The 18,916-nt window shown below is 32.1% G+C and overlaps 1 protein-coding gene across 4 annotated transcripts; it reads left to right on the top strand.

Moving 5' to 3' along the window:
- Positions 1–16,121: 16,121 nt before the first annotated feature.
- Positions 16,122–18,509, top strand: LOC132279426 (uncharacterized). Of its 4 annotated transcripts, none has more exons than XM_059781402.1 (3): positions 16,122–16,447; positions 16,605–16,702; positions 17,531–18,093. In XM_059781402.1, the coding sequence occupies exons 1-3, from the start codon at positions 16,276–16,278 to the stop codon at positions 17,576–17,578; spliced, it is 318 nt and encodes a 105-aa protein (XP_059637385.1). In that variant the 5' UTR covers positions 16,122–16,275; the 3' UTR covers positions 17,579–18,093. The 4 variants fall into 4 exon arrangements, 3 of the variants coding, with proteins under 3 accessions (XP_059637385.1, XP_059637384.1, XP_059637383.1); XM_059781401.1 differs by lacking the exon at positions 17,531–18,093 and adding an exon at positions 18,139–18,509 and having other exon boundaries at positions 16,133–16,447; XM_059781400.1 differs by lacking the exon at positions 17,531–18,093 and adding an exon at positions 18,124–18,509 and having other exon boundaries at positions 16,140–16,447.
- The last annotated feature ends 407 nt before the right edge of the window (positions 18,510–18,916 follow it).

The raw sequence follows: 18,916 nt of genomic DNA on the forward strand, positions 1-18,916 counted from the left end.
CAAATTAAATATTAGTGAATCGTTTAAAGTCCAAATATTTTCTAAATTTAATTGGATTAAAATCAAGACGTTTTGCATGCATTATATCATGTAAATGAATAAAATGAAAACCCTAATTATGAATGATTAAAAATTGAGTGGGAGCGGGGATTTTTATACATTGCCCCATGGCCTTTGTTATTAACACCATTGTAATTAGATCTTCAAAAATAAGACCCCACGCATGATTTGAAGAGTCTTAATATTACAAGAATGGTTATCTCATGAAAATAATAATATTAAATGTTCATTATAATTAGATCTTTAAAAATAAGGCCCTACGCATGATTTAAAGAGTCTAGATTATAATGACAAGATATTTAATATTTTATTTTTCATTAGAGCTTTAATAACGTTATACACTCAATCTAAAATCAATAGTGTTAGCTCCCCAACGGAGTGGTCTACACTAGATGATTTTAGAAAGGCTAAACATAATCGGGAATCATTTCATATAGATAGACAAGACATTGTCTTAAGAAATATGGAGATGATGGGATTTGCCCGCCAATAACAATAATGAACTTCGCCAACCGAATAAGTTATTGGTGTATTGGTTATCCAATTTTTCATGTAGTGCTTAAGGAACCCACATACTATTTTAACGGAAGTACTCGCCTAATAGTAAATGAATCTCAACAATAGTAATAATGAACTCCTCCAACAGGATAAGTTATTGACATATTGATTGGTTGATTTATTATGCTACAGAGTTGAGGGACCCGGATTAATTAAAAGGAATTGTTCACCAATAATGATAATGATCTCTTATTCGATTGAGATTTATTATATTATGTGGTTAACAAACTCATTTTAATTTTAAATATGCATGACAGTATTAATAATTCACCTTGTATATTGTATGATTGCATTTATATTCAGATTATTTATGTCTTATCCATTTTATCTGCTTGCTTACATATTTAATATTTTTTGACCTCATTTATAATGACTGGAAAAGGAACTTAGATATTTTATTCACAACGTAAGGGTACGAAATGTATTTAATACTCCTATACCTAATTCCTTTACTTTAGGATACTTAAAGAGATGTTTTGGTGAGATTAGATAGAGGATATGCCTGAGTACTGTGTCAAATTTACATACCATCAAGATATAAGGAACTCCAGTATGAAATCGAATTTTGGAAAATGATTGTTTATTATTTAAAAAATTAGCTGGAGATCAATAGGGCTGACTTGGGTGGTAAGTTTCAAGTTGACATGATTATTGCCTTGTTACCAAACTCGTTCGACTCTGTTAGAGTGAACTAAATAAGGAATCAGTTTGAGTTCACACTCGCTGATATTCTTATAGAATTGGTAACAGATGAAGGGATAATCAAGAGTATGGGCGTTCCTATCAATCTAACCTAGTCTATACCATCTTCTTCTAGGCCCAAGTGGACAGGCAAAGCAAAGAAGAAGGATGATAATAGGACTAGGCTAGCACAAAACATGGGTATCCAAAAGGTTAAAGGGAATAAGGCAGTGTATGTTGAGGGCAAATTAAATTGTTTCTTTTGCTGCTAACGAAGACACTAAAGGATGAACTGTCTAAGTAATGACGTGGCATAGGAAAATATATATTTAATTATTGAGCCATGTTATGTGGTTGTATCTATTAATTCCTGAAGGATAGATTCTGGAGCCACTAAACATGTTTGCAATTTGTTGCAAGGATTTCAGGAATCTAGAAGCCTCAATGATATGGATATATATTTGTCTTTTAACCTGATGTCAAGGTTGTAGCTAAGTCAGTGGGAGTATTACATCTGAAATTAGAGAGTATGAGGATATTAGTATTAGAGAACTATTTTTATGTACAAATGTTAAACGCAATCTAATTCTTGTTTCACTTTTGGTTTATAAAAACTGTGTTGTTATTTTGTAAAACTGGTTTTATAAAATTGAATAGATATGCGATTGCTTCTGGTGCATTGAAAGATGGTTAATATACTATAATCACAAGCTCTTAAGATTTGCAGGATGTAGAAACTAATGTTGCATCTTCTAAATTGAATGTTAAGAGAAAATTTGTTATTCCTGACTCATTGTATTTTTAATGTCTATTTTTGGGTTGTAATCAGTCAAAATGAGATTCAAAGATTGGTCAAAGAAGGTTAATTACCTAGTGAGGCAGAGGAGCCTAAACCAAACTTGTGAATCCTGTTTTGAATGATAGATAACTCTAAGGGTTTAATCAGCCAGATGAAATAGACATAAAGGACAATTGGAGTCGGTACACACTGACACGTGTGGTCTTATGAACATCCAAGCAAGATTACTCACGTTTTGGATAAGTTTATCTGATGCAACACAAGTCTTAAACTCTTGGTATATTCTGAGAAGGTTAAGACTGATGTGGAGCACATATTAGGTAAACTTATCAAGACACTTCGATCTGATCGAGGATATGAGTATTTATTGGGATAGTGCAAAGACTATATGGTCAATGAGGTGTTGTGTACCAGTTTTTCGCAATTGACGCTAAATGGATTTAAGTGTCAAATAAGAATAATAGAATTTCACTTAACATGGTTAGATCTATGATCAGTTATGCCACATTATCTCTTTTATTTAAGAGTTTAGCGTTAATGACATCGATGCGCATTATGAACTGCATTCCATCTTAGTCTGTCTCAAGGATACCGTTGAGCTGTGTTTTTGACTAAATCTTAGTTTGAATCACATGCACATATGGGGTAGTCTTGCACATGTGCGCTTGATATGGACAAGTAAGTTGGAAACAGATCATACGCATGATAGATTTGATAGCTACTCTAAAAGTCACTAGGACGGATTATTTTATGATCTCATTGATTAAAGTTGATTGTTTACACTCACTGTTTATCTATAGGAGAATCATATTATGAATCACATACCTAGTAGCATAGTGTTAGAGAATATGGTATGAGTACCAGATGTACCACATATGAACACACTTAGTATATAGATTTAGAATTATAGATGAATTCCCTATTGATGTGTCAGCATCATCTAGTACACATTTTCCTTCATTGGTACATTGATGTAGTTGGAGGATAATTATCTAATCCGACATAATCATGTTTTTAGGTGAGACCATTATGGACATCCCTGTTAAACACGAGTTGGACCCAGTAAACTACACGGAAGCGTGAACCGATATGGATACAGATCGTTTTGGCGAGTTATTATGAAATCAGAGTTGGAATTTATGTATTCTAATAAATTCTGAGATCTTGTAGAACTTTCTAGTAGGGTGATTCCTATGGAAGGCAAGTTAATCTACAAAAAGATACCAGAAGATTTCTTAGTGAATAAATCATGAGTGTACAAGGGAATGTCATTATTTTTCTGATTCTATATATATTGATGACATCCTACTCATATAGAATAATGTGGAAGTTTTGTCATCAATAAAGAGGTAGTTGTTTAATTACTTTTAAATGAAGGATTTTCAAGATTTAAGCTATATTCCTAGGATCAAGCTTTTGCAAGATCAGGTTAAAAGGAAAATAGGCTTATCTTAATAATCCTACATTAATAAAGTTTTGACCAGGTTTGGTATGCATAACTTAAAGAATGAGTTCTTGTTTTATTGATATGCATTGCTCTCTTTAGTAAGTAGTTTTCCAAGACTAGCAGAGGAGATTGAGTTAATGAGACTTGAACTATATGCTTTGGCATATGGAAGTTTCATATATGCCATGGTCTATACCAAACAGGACATCCGTTATATAGTAGGAATAGTCAGTAGATATCAGTCCAATCCTGGACTTAAGAACTGGTCTGTTGTGAAAAATATCGTTAAGTACCTAAAAAGAACCAAGAATATCATACTCATTTATGGATGTGATGATATGGTCCTAGTCAGGTATGCTAGTTCTGATTTTCAATCAGAAGTAGATATTATGAGGTTCATGACTTAGTGTATGTTCACTTAATGGAAGGAAGATCAGTTGGTAGATTGTTAAGCAGATTTCAACTGCTGACTCAAACCTACAGGTGGAATATATTGCAGCCTTAAAGGCGGCAAAGGAAGCCTATTGGTTTGATCTCACTGATTTAGAGGTTGTGGAGTATACTAGCCTGCCTATTGAGCTATGTTGTGACAATAGTGCATTGTCCGGCAAGAAAATGTACTTGTAGCTAAAACATTGCATTGGAACACAATTTTGTTGATCCATTATCAAATGTGTCATTGATCAATAATTTTGATCATCATCTGGATAACATTGGAGTTAGGTGCAATTTGAATTGGCTATGAGGGCAAGTGGGAGCTGTTGGGATTTATATGCCCTAGCATAGCAAATTCCTGTTTGGATTAAAGTGACATATGTTCCTGACGTTTCTGAAATATTTATGTTTTATACAATTGGTGAATTCAATGTATTATATTTCAATTCATTATAGAATTGATAGTGTCCATTTGATTACAAGAGATATTTAAATATATGTATGTGATGGCAATCAATGCATGATATATAAATAGTAATCATAAATGGTTCATAGTCGGTAATTATGGATGGACTCATAATTAATTAAGATTTGAACTGGATCCGCGTTAGGTTGAGATATATTGCGAGAGCCGTCGTATACAATTGCTCCCTATCACCGTCATGGCATTTGACTCTTAAGCATGAGAAAATTATAGACTCTTTTATTAATTAATAATTACTTTGATTTGTTCGGCGGATTCTTCGGGATCCTTAGACCGACACTTTGGGTAGTTATGTAATTAATAGTTAGAGGGTTATATTTTCAATATTTGCATCATTGCTACTTGTATTTATTTTGTATTGATTATGGTTGATCACAAAGTAAATTCGAATGCCTTCGTGTGTTTTTAGACAAAAATGATTTATTATATATTTAAATTATTATTTTTGTCAAACAAATATTTTATTGTGATCGAGCCAGAAATAATCAAAGGTACCAAAATAAATATATTAATTAAGTAGTCGGATTGATGACTTTATTTATCCGATAACTAATTATGCATAGAGGGGTCAAAGTGCAATATTGACTTAGAGGTTATTTATTATTTAATTGGAGTTCAATTAATTTCTTTTAGTGAAGTAGAAATTAATTTATGAATTAATTGAATTGGGTCCATGGACCGAGCCAATTATTAATTCATTGTAACCAATAAAATAATAGACCTAATGGATTCTCACTCATAACCCAACTTGATATTGGAATCATATTAGATTTGAGACATGTGAATTAGAGATTGAGAAGGATTAGTTGTTTCCTTTTCTTTACCTTTATGTTGCCTATAAATATACATGGTCTATGTATATTTTAGGGGTGATTTTTAGTAGAAGGAAAAAGAAATATATATTCTCTCTCTAGAAAATTAGAATTTATGTTCTCATTTAATGGAGGCTCCCACAAGCCTAGTTTTCCAAAGTCATTCATGGAGGCTTATGAGTGATTCCTAAAGGCAAAATAATTACCAAGAAGATGGAGATTCAAGGAGAAGGCATCTTGCTCAGGGATCTACAATAAGTGAGAACATTCACTTTAGAGGAAAGATTTAAAGATTTACTCAGACCTTTGATGTAAGTATTCAATCCATTAATTGAATGATACATTATATTTTTATTTTTGCATAAAACTTGTTTCTATGTGATGAATCAAGATCTATGAATCAAAATCCCTCGAAAAGTTTTTAAAAATTGCACGTTTCCCAACACCAACACCTCAACATGATTACCCCCATCACTTATACAAAAAGGCACAAACCAACATCAGCACAAAGAGACAAAATAAAAATAGGCTTCTAATGAAGAGAGCCTTTACAATTGTAAGACATAAATCCATCATAGGGCCAATTATAGGTGTTGCTGATGCTAGTGTTGATGGTAGCTCTACTGATGTAACATTTTCACTTAGAGGATTCTCCCATTTATAATATTTGCAAGACTCACTTCGACACTTGAGCTTAATAAATATCTACACATTCGTCTCAAGAATCTGAAATTCAGCCAAAAACAAATTCCCCAATATCAATCTTCTCTTAATTCAGCCAAAAACAAATTCCCCAATACCAATCCAAAACTTGATATAACCCATTTAAATTAAAAGAAAATAATTTATACCGGATTTCCCCCAAAAGGGTGTCTTTCTTTTACTTTGTTTCCTGTAATTTAATAGTCTTTGAAACAAATTCCTATATTGGATTCATATACAACCATAAATGGGATTAGTAAACCTTAATTCCATCTCAAAACCCATCAAAACCACTGATTTTTTTTTTAAAAAAAAACTACTTTGGGTTACAAGGAATTATAGTGTATAATTCAATTTGGGAAACCCATTTTGGGAACCCAAGTAAAACTCAAAAACTAATGAAATTTTGAATTTCAAACCATATATATATTCGTTGCAGATATTGAAGAAGAAGATGTAGAGAGAGAGAACAAAGTGAGCGAGAGAGATTTACCTGAAGATAAATATGCAGAGAATTTAGAGGGCGATAAAGAGCCACCGAAAGATGGAGATTCGAGATTGAACGAGAGGAAAGTTATGGGTATAGATGCCGAACCAAATGAATTAATTATAGAGAATCGAGAGCGTAGAGGAGAGAATTGTTAGGAATTGAATGTTTAGGGTTTTATCAATTTGGGGGTTCTACCTCAATATATATAAGTTGTATATGTATAACAGTCATAAGGGCAAATTTGAAATTCTATATTTTGGCTAGGTCACGTGCCTCCACTTACGTTAAATCTGAGACGACTGTTTAACGGTTTGCAACAAATGGGATAGTTGAAAGGGTTAAGTGTCAAAATGAGAGTTTAGGGAGAGAGATCATAGTTCAGGGAGGTTTAGTGCACTTAACCTTTAAAGAAATGACTTACCAGTTAGCAGTTGCAGAGAGAGGGGCTTGAGAGTTGAGAGATAGCAGGCCAGCGGCTGAAGCTTGCAAAAGGCGAACTCGAACTGGAACAGCAGCCGGCGATGGAAACTGAAGGATATGGGTTTTGATTTTTTGAACAATCTGAAATGATGTGCCGATATGGGTTTTTATATAGGTAATAGGTTTTGACATTTTGATTCTTGCAAACAGATATATAAACTGAATTATATGGGTTTTGAATTTCTGATTCTTGTAGATTTTGTAGTTTGCAGTTGGAGAGACAGAGAGAGGGCAAGTTCAGAGTTGAGAAGGATAATAGAGATGGAGGCGATTGGGGAGGCTGAAATGATTTGCCCCTAAAATTGTATGTGTGTGGTCTGTGCGTGTGTGAGTATATATATATATATATATATATATATATATATATTTATTTATTTATTTATTTATTTTTATTTTAAATAACTAGCAGGAATAAGACCCACGTACAACTAAGTGAAAATAATTCATCTACCATGGTGGGAATAAATTACTATCACGGTTTTTCAGTAACAGTGGTAAAAAGAGCGACAATAAGCGAAGAAAAACTGTGGTGAAATAAATTTACTTTCTACCACGGTTATTTTATAACCGTGGTAGAAAGGCTCTTCTACCATGGTTTTAAAATAACCGTGATAGAAGACCCTTTCTACTACTATTATTTTTTACGTCGGTTATTTTAGACCGTGATAGAAAGTGCGTAGTAAAAAACTTTTTTCTTGTAATGCTATTTCTTTTCTGAATGTTTATCGCTTCAACTTTCGTCACAAAATCAAACGAATGCCAGAGCAAAATTATTCCAAATGGTACAATGGTATTATCTAAACATTGTAGACCTTTTAAGCAATATATGCTTGGTCTGAAAAATAGAGCAGAGCATATCTTCTTGGATTTCCTCGGAAAAAGTTGTCCCCTTCGCCGGCTGTCATCTAAAGTTGGACACTTCTCCAATAAGAATTCATCATTCACTCAAACATGGTATTTATTTAAATAAAGTACAAGGATTGCAACTCTCGGAGAGCATCAATCTTTTAAGCGAAGAAAAAACATGTTTCTGCTAAAAAAATAAAAAAGGGAACAACATACATATAATAAAGGCCTAAACTTCTCTGATGGTCAATTTTTCTTTTTCCTCTATTTTTTATTTTATTATTATTACTATTACGCTTATGTCAATGACTGGATCTATTTACTTTCTGATTTCGGTATTGACATGTAGATGAAGTTTCTACAGAGTCCTTAGCTCTGGAATTCATTGTTTTCACAATATAAAACAAAAAGCATCTTTAAAATATAAATCGCAATTCTTAACAGATTAAGAGAGTTCAATGAGTTAAGATTTTATAAGAACCATACAAATTACTCAATTAAACAAAGCATTTTCCATACCTAAAGGGATTAAATGAATCCCCTAATGAATCCCCTTTTTCTATTAAGCTCTATCTAAAGACCATAACCCTTCCATTTTGCATGGCATGGCACAACTCTTAATGTGGATAGTGTGAACTTAATGTATGTTAATTAAAAAATTATTAATAATATATAGTTGACATGTATTAAAATTATTACATATTTATTAAATATACAATTCCAAAATTATAACTTTTGCAAAGTTAGTTTTGCAAACTTCGGGCTTCTAACAAAAATATAGTGCTATTTTATTGTAAATTAATTAGGGTCCATCCACATGTCTGAAACGGAATATCGATATAATACGATACGACACAAATACAGCGATGCTATAGGACATGGACATGAAACGAGATATCCGTATAATATGACATAGATACAAGGACACGGACCCACCAAGAATATCGCAATAAAATAATAATATATATTTTAATTATATTTAATAAATATAACCTTTAACCCCAATAACAAATAGCCCAGCATTCTCTTGGGGTCCATTTGGTTAGATAGAAATTTATGATAGAAAGTGAAAGTAAAATAAAGTGAAGAAAAGGAAAAGAAAATTAAGTTTACAGTGTGCATTTGGCTAGGAGGAAAAATTTTCAAAAAAATTATGAGAAAATATTACTTTGTTAGTTTGGACAGGATGAAAATGAAAAGAAAATGATTCTATTACCAAAACTACCGTTAGGAATTTAAATATTTTAAAATAAAATAAGTTTGTGTTTGATGAACCACTTTATACTTAATTGTTTATATCCATTTTTAACAAAATAAAATAAAATAAAAGGAAAGTAAAATAATATGTTATTAAAATAATAATATAATTATTTTTATTAATATCTAAATTGTAGACACAACAATTGTAAAACCCAAATCTGGAGATCGTAAGTTTCTAATCAAACTAAGAATCCTAATTGCCTACAACACCAACAGTAAAAAAACATGTATGTATACTACTGGATCTCAATCACTATTAATATAGAACCCAAAATAATAATAATAATAATAAATTAATTTTATATGCATATATAAAAATATAAATAATTAAATTAGGATTACATCAATTTACAGAAGAAAATCTATATTGTGTAAAGTTTGTGACAAACTGAAGAGTGGAGATAATAACAGAGTAGAGGGGGGGAGAAACAACCGACAAGGGCAAAAGAGGAAACTAAGATATAAAGTGGCTAAGTTTTGTGAGAAAGTAAATTTTCGCGTGTTTTATACTGGAAAATTTTTAGGGAAAATTCATAACAGCGAGAATCATACTTTCCCAAAAAATTTTACTTTCCCAAAAAATTTTACTTTCCATCTAACCAAACGCATAAATTTTTTAAATATTTTCCTTTTCTTTTCCTTTCTAGCTAGTTCTTGCTAACTAAACGAACCCTTGAAAAATATTGGCCCAAGAACTTTTAAATTATAAACAAAAAGAGAAAGAGATACATATTTGTATCTATAGTTGGAATTGGTATTCTCTATGAAGCACTCAGTGCGTGTCTGTACCTGACACATGTACGATACCTTATAACCGTGTTCTGCTTTTATTTTGTTAAAACTGGCATAGGATACACAGGTGACACGGGATAGGACATGGCAACCGAATCTTTTAGATTTTTTTAAAAAAAAAAAAAGCAAGAAGAGGAGAAGATGATATATCATATCACCTTCATAGATGTGCATATATTCATCTCTATATAATAGACTGAAAAAAAAAGTTTGTTAAATGAAATAAAGTATAAATTGATACAATATAAATAAATTTACAGATCTATTTGCCAGTATCGTGTTCTTCTATACTAGCTTTGTCCGATATGAAAGTTTGGACAAAGGAGAATATAAACAAAAAAAAGATGAAAGAAGTTGAAGAGATGAAAGAAGCAAAAGACAGAGAAAACCCGAAAAATGAGATGAAAATAGAGGGGTGATAAGATTTGTATTGCAAGTGATCATAAGATTTGTACTGTAATCTTATCTGATGTGACTACTTGTTTGGTCACAAGGCTAACCATATCCCTTTTGGATATAAGATTTGTACAAATTTGGGCGCATGGGGTTATATGATGGGCCATTGTGTGTATATATATATATATATATATTAAAATATGAAATATTAACTAGCTGAAATTTAAATGGTTTATGAATAATTTTTTATATATAAGAAAATTATATTATTATTTTATTATCGCGTATCGCAATATCAGTATCCTATATCCGTGCCACCTAGGTTATTTTTATAACCAAATGCGTTCAAAAAAAATAAGATTGCAATCTCTCTTTCTCCTCCTCCCTAGGGTTTGCTGTTACCTTATTTTACGCATCACCCCCCTTCTTTTTTGCAGCAGCAAGATGACCCGGCACCACCAGGCCCGAGATGACGGAGAGGATTAACAGCCTCTGTCGTGTCCCGCACGCGTTGTCCGCAAGTGTTGGTGCTTCTCCCATTAGCATGCATAGTAAAAAAAACAATAATAAAAAAATAAAATAGACAGCACCATTTCATTAAATTAAGCCACCAACACTGAAAACTCTGTCAGTAATTAATAGAGAGAATAAACATCTCTTAAAACTGACACATATTTACAATTACAAAACACAAGGTTTTTAAGGCTTTTAAAATTTAACCGGTACAAAGAGTTTTTTCCTGACAAATTAGGGGAGGTGGTATTCGTCGAACTTGCACAAACCCCACTTAGGGAGCTGCACGCTATATTAACTACTAACTGTTGGTGTCTGACACACAAGGACTCCGCCGGAATCTGACACAACTGCGGTCACTGGCCATTTGCCGGCAGCTGAAGCTAGCAGCTAAGGGGCAGCAAAAGCGTCGTCGACCCATCTCATCTCAGGTGACTTGGCCGCGAAAGGCGAAATGAGAAGAGCTTGCACGGCGGACCGGACCTTGTTGACGCGCTTGCGGTGACGAATCCGGCGGAGGACGACTTCCTTGTCGAGGGTTCCAGTAGAATGAGTGGGCTTCAAGTACAGATGTCTTGAAATTGGCTGCTCAGCACTCTCTTCTTGATCTTCTGAGATATTAATATTGTTGCTGTTCTCAGATTCTGAGAGTGGTTGGTTGTTTTTGGAGACTATGGAGGACATATTTGAGGAAACAAAGAGATTGGATAACTTGGTGTGTGTTTGTACGTAATATATATAGATGTATATCTATCGATCAGAGAGAATTTTTTAATAAATATATAGTATAATAATTATGTTTGTTTGGTCGGTGGATAGATTCTGTGGTGTTCGGAACTTGTGACAGCATGAAATCTGAGTGCAGAGTCGCTGGTTTTTCTGAGAAGTCGGTTTGGACTTTGATATTTTTCTTAGGAGGTGTGTTGGCTAGCATATTAGTATGGTTACTTTTAAATAAGACCAGTAGTTTTACCAAATCAAGCAAAATTTATACTACAACACAGTAAATAGCTCTTAGAAGATACTATTATTAAGTAAACAACAAGCTTTGTATCCACTTCAGAAATTTTAGATGATATTATCGAATCTACATGATTTAGATGCCACGTAAAGTAACAACATAATCATTCTAACACACACACAATTTATTTATTAAAGAATGCTTTTAAAGTGTAAAAATTTGGCTGACAGAATGCTTTTAATTGGAAATGACGCTTCACACTTTCTTATATTTTACATAAATGATCAAGGTAAGGGTAAAGGTAAAGGTAAAGGCCAAGTATAATAAATCCTTCTGAAATTTTTTTGGGAACTTTCTTATAAAACTTGCTTCTTCTTCTTCTTCTTATTTATTTATTTTTTATGAACAGAGAGAGTACTTCAACAATCATTATGCAAGTTAGGTTGATTGACCCTTTTTACGTTTGGCAATTCAAATAATTTTTTGACATATTTAAAAAGTTAAATAAATTATTTAATACATATTTCCATACTAAGTACGTAAAGCTCATCACCCTTGTAATTAAAGAGTACTCTTAATGATATTACTATTTCTTTAAAATTAAATATTAAAAAATAAATACAAAGACATGTGATAATATGGTGGTGATACATTAGCATTTATGTTGTGTTTGGTAGAAACAAAGGAATTGGTGTTCCTTTGTTCGGCGGAGATGATGTAAGAAAAGAAAAGAGGATTCATCCTTCTTCCTTTATAAATTTTTATCCATCAAAAAATGGGTTGAAGAAAGGTGAACTCTTATAGAAGTTTTAATTTAAATACTATCTTAAATTATACAAGTTATAAATTACAATATTATTCTTTATAAATTATAATATTATAAATATTATTAGATATAATGGTAAAAACAATTAAAACTTTTTCTTTCCTTTTGTTTTATGCTTTGTGTTGTCCAAAAATATGGTTTAAATATACCATATACTATAGTATTAGTATTTAAATATTTTGTAAAAATATAATATATATATATATATATATATATAATTATTATTATAAAAACAATAATCTATAATATATAGTTTTATATAATAAAAAATAATAATAAAAAAAACTATACAATATAAAGGAATCTGATTATAAGTCGATGCTAGAATTTGATTGTATATCTTTAAGACAGATTCACCCTGCTATGGTGCTAACGGATTCAGTGGCGTCTATCTCCTAGGATATAACAACTTGTCTTCCTTTAGTAGTAGTACTGCAAACCGGATAAATAGGCGAATCGACTCGGTGTAGTACTCTCCGACTCTAACTCAGACTCAAATTCGAACTCACTGACTAAGACTTGAACCCACAGACTAAGGCTCGAACCCACAAAAAGAGAGGAGGAATAAGAGAATTTAGAAATGAGAAGATGTATTCTGAATTGGTGTGCTTTACTAATGATCCCAGGGGAGTTTTATATAGGCAGCAAAAACTGAATTAAATTCAAATTGAAGCATTGGTTCAGATCGTCACACCCTTTCAAATACAAACCAAAAGACCGCCAGCAAAAATTAAAGGCCCAATTTTGTTTAGTAAAAAATTAACCACATCTTACAACCAAGCCCAAGCCCTGATCGGGTCGGGTCGGGTCGGGCCAGCGGGGCACACACGTGTGCTAGATAATTTGGACCCAAGTTTGCCTAGGTAAACCCAATTCCCAAACTTGGCTTATTTAAACTCCAATTGGTTTTATCATTTTTTCCACGTGGGACAAGCATTTCTCACTTTTTGCATACCTATTTAGGCTTATCAAACACCTCACTTTGGAGCTAATTTCTCATTCATCCGAAAACAGATTTGAAAAAATAAATATACCACGTTCATCTCTTTGCGGAGAGGAACGCGTTCGTCTTCTTAGCGAAATCTACTCCAAATTTCATCAAAAATTTCAATTTTGTATGCCTCGTTTTCAACACTTAGTTCGATAGGGAAGAAAAAAAAATTAGATGGAAGGGAGAGAAGAAAGGATGGATGAGACATTCCTAAGGAAGAGATTGTGTATTTCTTAAGTTTGTTTTTTTTTTTTTTTTTTTTTTTTTTCTGTTGAATAGAAGAGGAGAAAAAACTTAAAATTTCATATATTCGTTAATAGGAGAGAATGAAAGAGAAAGTTTTAATTGTTTTTAGCATTATATCTAATAATATTTATAATATTATAATTTGTATAGGATAGTATTGTAACTTAAAACTTGTATAATTTTGAATAGTATTCAATTAAAAATTTCTATAACAATCCACTTGTTCTATTTTCCTTTAATTCCTTGTATCATTCATACCCAACAAAAGAAATTTATTCATTACTTCATATTTTCTCTCCACGCTTCTTCATTCCTTTCTACCGTACATAAAAAAACATAGTAAATTATGAGTTTATTCTCTTCTCATCTATTTAACCGAACAAAAAGAAAAAAAAAATACACAATCTCTTTAATAGTAATGCCTCTGATATCTATTCTTCTCTTCCTCCCTTTCTTAGCTAACATAGCATTAGCTTTAAGGAGGAGATTGGTTTGTCAGGCTTAAGAATATTAATGTTGTATTGTTCTCACTTTTAAAAGACCAACACTAGGCACCCTGTGCGATAGATAGGAAGAACGTTCTCTTTACTTGTTTTAGATATTTTTGGATCATATTAGTAGATTTGGTATAAGTTTAATTCACATAACAAAATATAGATTTTATTTTTTATTTTTTATTTTTTAATGCTGAGAATTGATTCAATAATATCATGACATATTAGTTGGAATAAGGAAATTTCACTTAAAGGTGAAGAGATAAGTATTAAAAACTCCAATTTATTTTTTTATCCGCATTCATATTTAAGTGATTTAACAAATTTAAGTGATATAATAAGACAATGTCAACAACTAATTCAGAATTTAAAAAAAATTATTTTAAAATTGTATAATATTATTACTTTAAATATCTACTTTAAAAACTGTGACTCACTTTACAATTTTCAAAAGGAATTCATAATTTTTACCGCAAACATCTATTCTAAAACGGATAAACCACAAACATGTCCAAGATGCTCCATTTCTTCCAAATAAGAATAACAAAATCAAGCCGTGGGACTCATACTAGGGAGTGGACAGGTTGGGTCCAAAAACAGGGGGCGCTTTAAAACAAGCAGTTTTTCGGATGAAATTCTTGTCATGAAATTGGAATTCGCCATCTTATCAATTGAAACTTTAATGTAGTCTTTTATAATTCTACTTTCAAGGGGCAGATTTAATGTTAACAAAATTTGATCTAAATAATTCGGTTAGGCTTACATTTTATTTTATTTTAATTTTTTTAACACAAAGCAAGGAGGGATACAAAAATTAAATTAGTATATACAGAAAGTCAAGATTTGACACTTCAAATTCTATTGAAACTATTAACTTCCTGTCCATCGAGACATTTGCTATTAGACTTACTTTTCAAAACTTACTAAACCATAATAATTGGATGTGTGTCTACTTGCAAGTTCATTAATCCAATAGCAGTGATTTTGTTAGTTTAAAAAATCGACCGACGATGCTCACAATATAATTGACATGACTCGTATTGTCCAATTGAGAATCTTTTATGAACATGTGATGGAAAACAACCATAGTGTCTTGGTGCTAAGATTCTTACCCATATTGGCATCGTATCATTCACTTACGACAAAAAATTATAGCAAGATTCTTACCCATATTGGCATCTTATCATTCACTTACGACAAAAAATTATAGCAATAATTGCTTTTATTATGAGTAAACGGTTTTTTTTTTTTTTTTTTTTTTTTTTTCGAAGTTGTAGCTTGTTTCCATTATTCACGGATTGATCAAACTAAACCTTTGCAATTTCATAATTTACTTGATGAATGGCTTGTTCTTGTTGAACGGAATAGGCGGTTCAAATTTTTTTCCTTAAAATCGTACTTGAGAGTTTTCTATCTCATACGACACGACATTCAATTATTTGTGTCCCATTTTAATCAATCCAGGTCTTGCAATTAAAATTATGGAACATAATAATTGAAAAGTTAAAGGGTTAAATGTTTCGACACCCCTTTATGTTTGTCTTTATTATTCACAAATTAAACTAGTGAAAAAATAAGCTCAAACCTTCACTCATGTTTGGTTAACTTTGTCCTCACACCTCAATTCGTTAATTAATCGTTAAAAAAGTCAAAATTCAACTAATTAAAAAATATATAATGCCAAAACAACTATTCCCTAATCTAAATCATTTTAATTTGGATACAAATATCATCCTAAATAAGAAATCACCGACACTCATTTCATTAAGATGGAAAAAAGTTGACTTTTTAACTACTTAAAGAAGAAATCACCTGACACTCCTAATAGCAATTCCAATGCTCTCTAATTTTGGGCTCTCAAACTTAAATTATGAGAGGTGATAAAAAAATAGCTCTCCAATGTACTCTCGTTTGGGCTCTCAAATTTTGACATTCTCAAATTTACTCTCAAATGTAACACCTGCCAAATTTTTTTTTTTTTTGGCAATTCTCTCATTTCTCTATGCGACGCAATTTCATCTCTCTCTCCCTCAATCCTATCCGCCTCTCCTCTACCCTTCGTTGCATTCAATCTGTCCCTTTCGTTGCCCTGTCCTCTCTCTCTCCCTCTCATCCGCAACGAATCAGCAATTATCGACGGCGACCGGCACTTAAAGGTGACGAACACCGACCGGGTAAATTCTCTTTTCTCAGATCTATATATATATATATATATATATCTCTCTCTTCTCAGATCGGTAATTTTGTTGCCAATTTTTTCTCTGCAATTAAATGAAGGAATTGGGTCTATAGTGAAGATTTTTGATTCATTTTGTTGACAATTATGTGAAGCTAAAGCTGGATATGGTGATTCTGAGTGTGGAGTTCTGTTATCTCATTCGAAGATCTTGATAAAGGGAGGAACTGTTGTGAGTGCTCATCATCAAGAGGTAACTGATATGCTTCCCCCCTTTCACTTTTTCTTTCTCTCCCTAAATCCGTATTTTGAAAAACTCAATTCCGCCTAGGATCATAATCTACCTCTCCAAATGCATCAGTATGTTCTAATAAAAACACAAAAAATTGATTCTTTTGATTTATATGCACTACATGAACCGGCATGAGCGATCCTGTCATGTCAGAATACTTGGATGCTTCTTTTCTGAAATTTATTCGACAACGAGGGTTTTCTCATGATAAGTTTCCACCCTTATCTGTCAAATTGAGTACGTGATATTATCAAACCTCAATCATTGAATGAGGACATGAGCTCAAAAAAGACCCAGTAATTTTCTTATTCGAATCATAATGGTCATAGAATCATAATGCCTTCACTAACAACTGCAAAGAAACCATAATTGAATCAGTGAGGCTATACTGTTTGTTCTTTTCTTCAATCTATAGATACTAGAAAATGTGGAGAAACCATAATTGCTTGATTAACAACTGCAGAGTAATCAAATGGCACCATCCACATTAACAATGTTCTTTCAAAAACTGAGTTCTCATAGTATCAATTTTCAGTGAACAACTTTTTGTTGTTCTGGATGTGGTTGTTCAAACTTCTAATTTTCTGTGCTTTGGTTGAGGGTTGATAATTTGCCCTGTTGGATTTGGTTGTGTTGGTTTGAAGGTTTATTTGATTTGGTTGTTCGCACTTCCAATTTGGCTTGGTTGTGTAGGATTTTCATATGATTTCATGGACAATAACAGCTAGGTTATCTTTTGGTTTTGTTAGAATGGAAGGTAACTAAATTTAATTTTCTTTTCCATTGTAGAAAGGTCAAAGATTTGTGCATTTTTTGTGGAAAAAGAAAGGAAGGTAACTGAATTTAGTTTCCTTTATAAAAAGATAGTATTTAATTTAGGCAAATACAATGGAAAGGTCCATCTTACTTTAATAATTTTCAAACTGTAGATGTTAATTGCCTTGCCTTGGAATAATCTGATGGTGTTAATTGCCTTAAAATAATCTGATTAATTAAATTGGAATTTTCTAAGCACATAGCCAAAGTAAGGGATTGATTTTTAGTTCATGGCAATTCTAAGCACATAGCCATAGATCTTAAAACTGGGGATCTTAAAACTGGGGATGACAACAAAGAATTGGTTAGTGTCCTCTTTTAATGCCTGTATTAAATTGAATAAGATTAAATTATACTGATTAAATACAGTATTGCTCTTACTCTTATTGCCATTACTTAAGTCATTAACAATCCACTCATTATGCATTCACAATTTTACATTATGTCCTGTTTTCTTTATATGTGGACAGATTATTGGGTTTTATTCTTGAACTTAAATTGTCCATCTGATTTTCTGACATTTCTTTTTTCTTAATTAAAAAAGAAAAATTGAATCTTTTTTTCAGTGTGTGATTGCACAGTTGTTAGGACAATTTGGAAGATGGTTGGTCTCCAGTCTCCAACTACTGATGGTTGGTCTCCGGTCTCCAGTTGTTGATGGTTGGTTTAAATTGAATATTGATGTTGTTCTTCTCACCGGTGTTAGAAGTATCTCTACTTTGTCTACAACTTGGTGTAAACTTCCAACTTAAATGGACTACTAAAGCTCACACAATACAGTGGAACATAAGTCAAGTCAATGGGCTCCTGTGATTCTGATATTGATGAATGGCCTTCATGACTTGTAAATTTGTAATTGTAATTAACTCTGATTGTACGGCTTCTGTTTTTGAATAATAATATTATTAGTATTGATTTGTGGTAGAAAAAACTAATAATAAAAAAGAAATTCTGTGAAGATTTCTGTCTTCTTTTCAACTAGATCTAATCTTATGTCCCATTAAAATTTTCTTGTAGTCCATGAAGGACTTTTGTGAAGAATAGATAATTGTTGGTTTGGTAGTTGGAAATAGTAGTTGAAAAAGAATGGTAGTTGAGAATGGTAGTTAAAAAAAAAATGGTGATTGTGTAAAAAAATAGCATTTTGGATGAAATGCACCATTGGAGCAGAATTGCTAAAATATAGCATTTTGACACTGTAGTTCTTTTCAAAATATAGATTTGGCAGCCCAAAATGGCATTTTGCATTGGAGATAGTTTAAGGCAACCAAAGTTAATGGGTTTTTGACAGCCCACAAGTTTGAACTTGAGAACAAGGAGATGGGAGTTATGTATGCGTGTGTTGTTAAGAAAGTATAA

This window comes from Cornus florida, unplaced genomic scaffold (genome assembly GCF_030987335.1).
Source record: "Cornus florida cultivar Cherokee Brave unplaced genomic scaffold, ASM3098733v1 CherokeeBrave_3.0.0_Hap2_Chr10, whole genome shotgun sequence".
Classification (NCBI taxonomy): Eukaryota; Viridiplantae; Streptophyta; class Magnoliopsida; order Cornales; family Cornaceae; genus Cornus; species Cornus florida.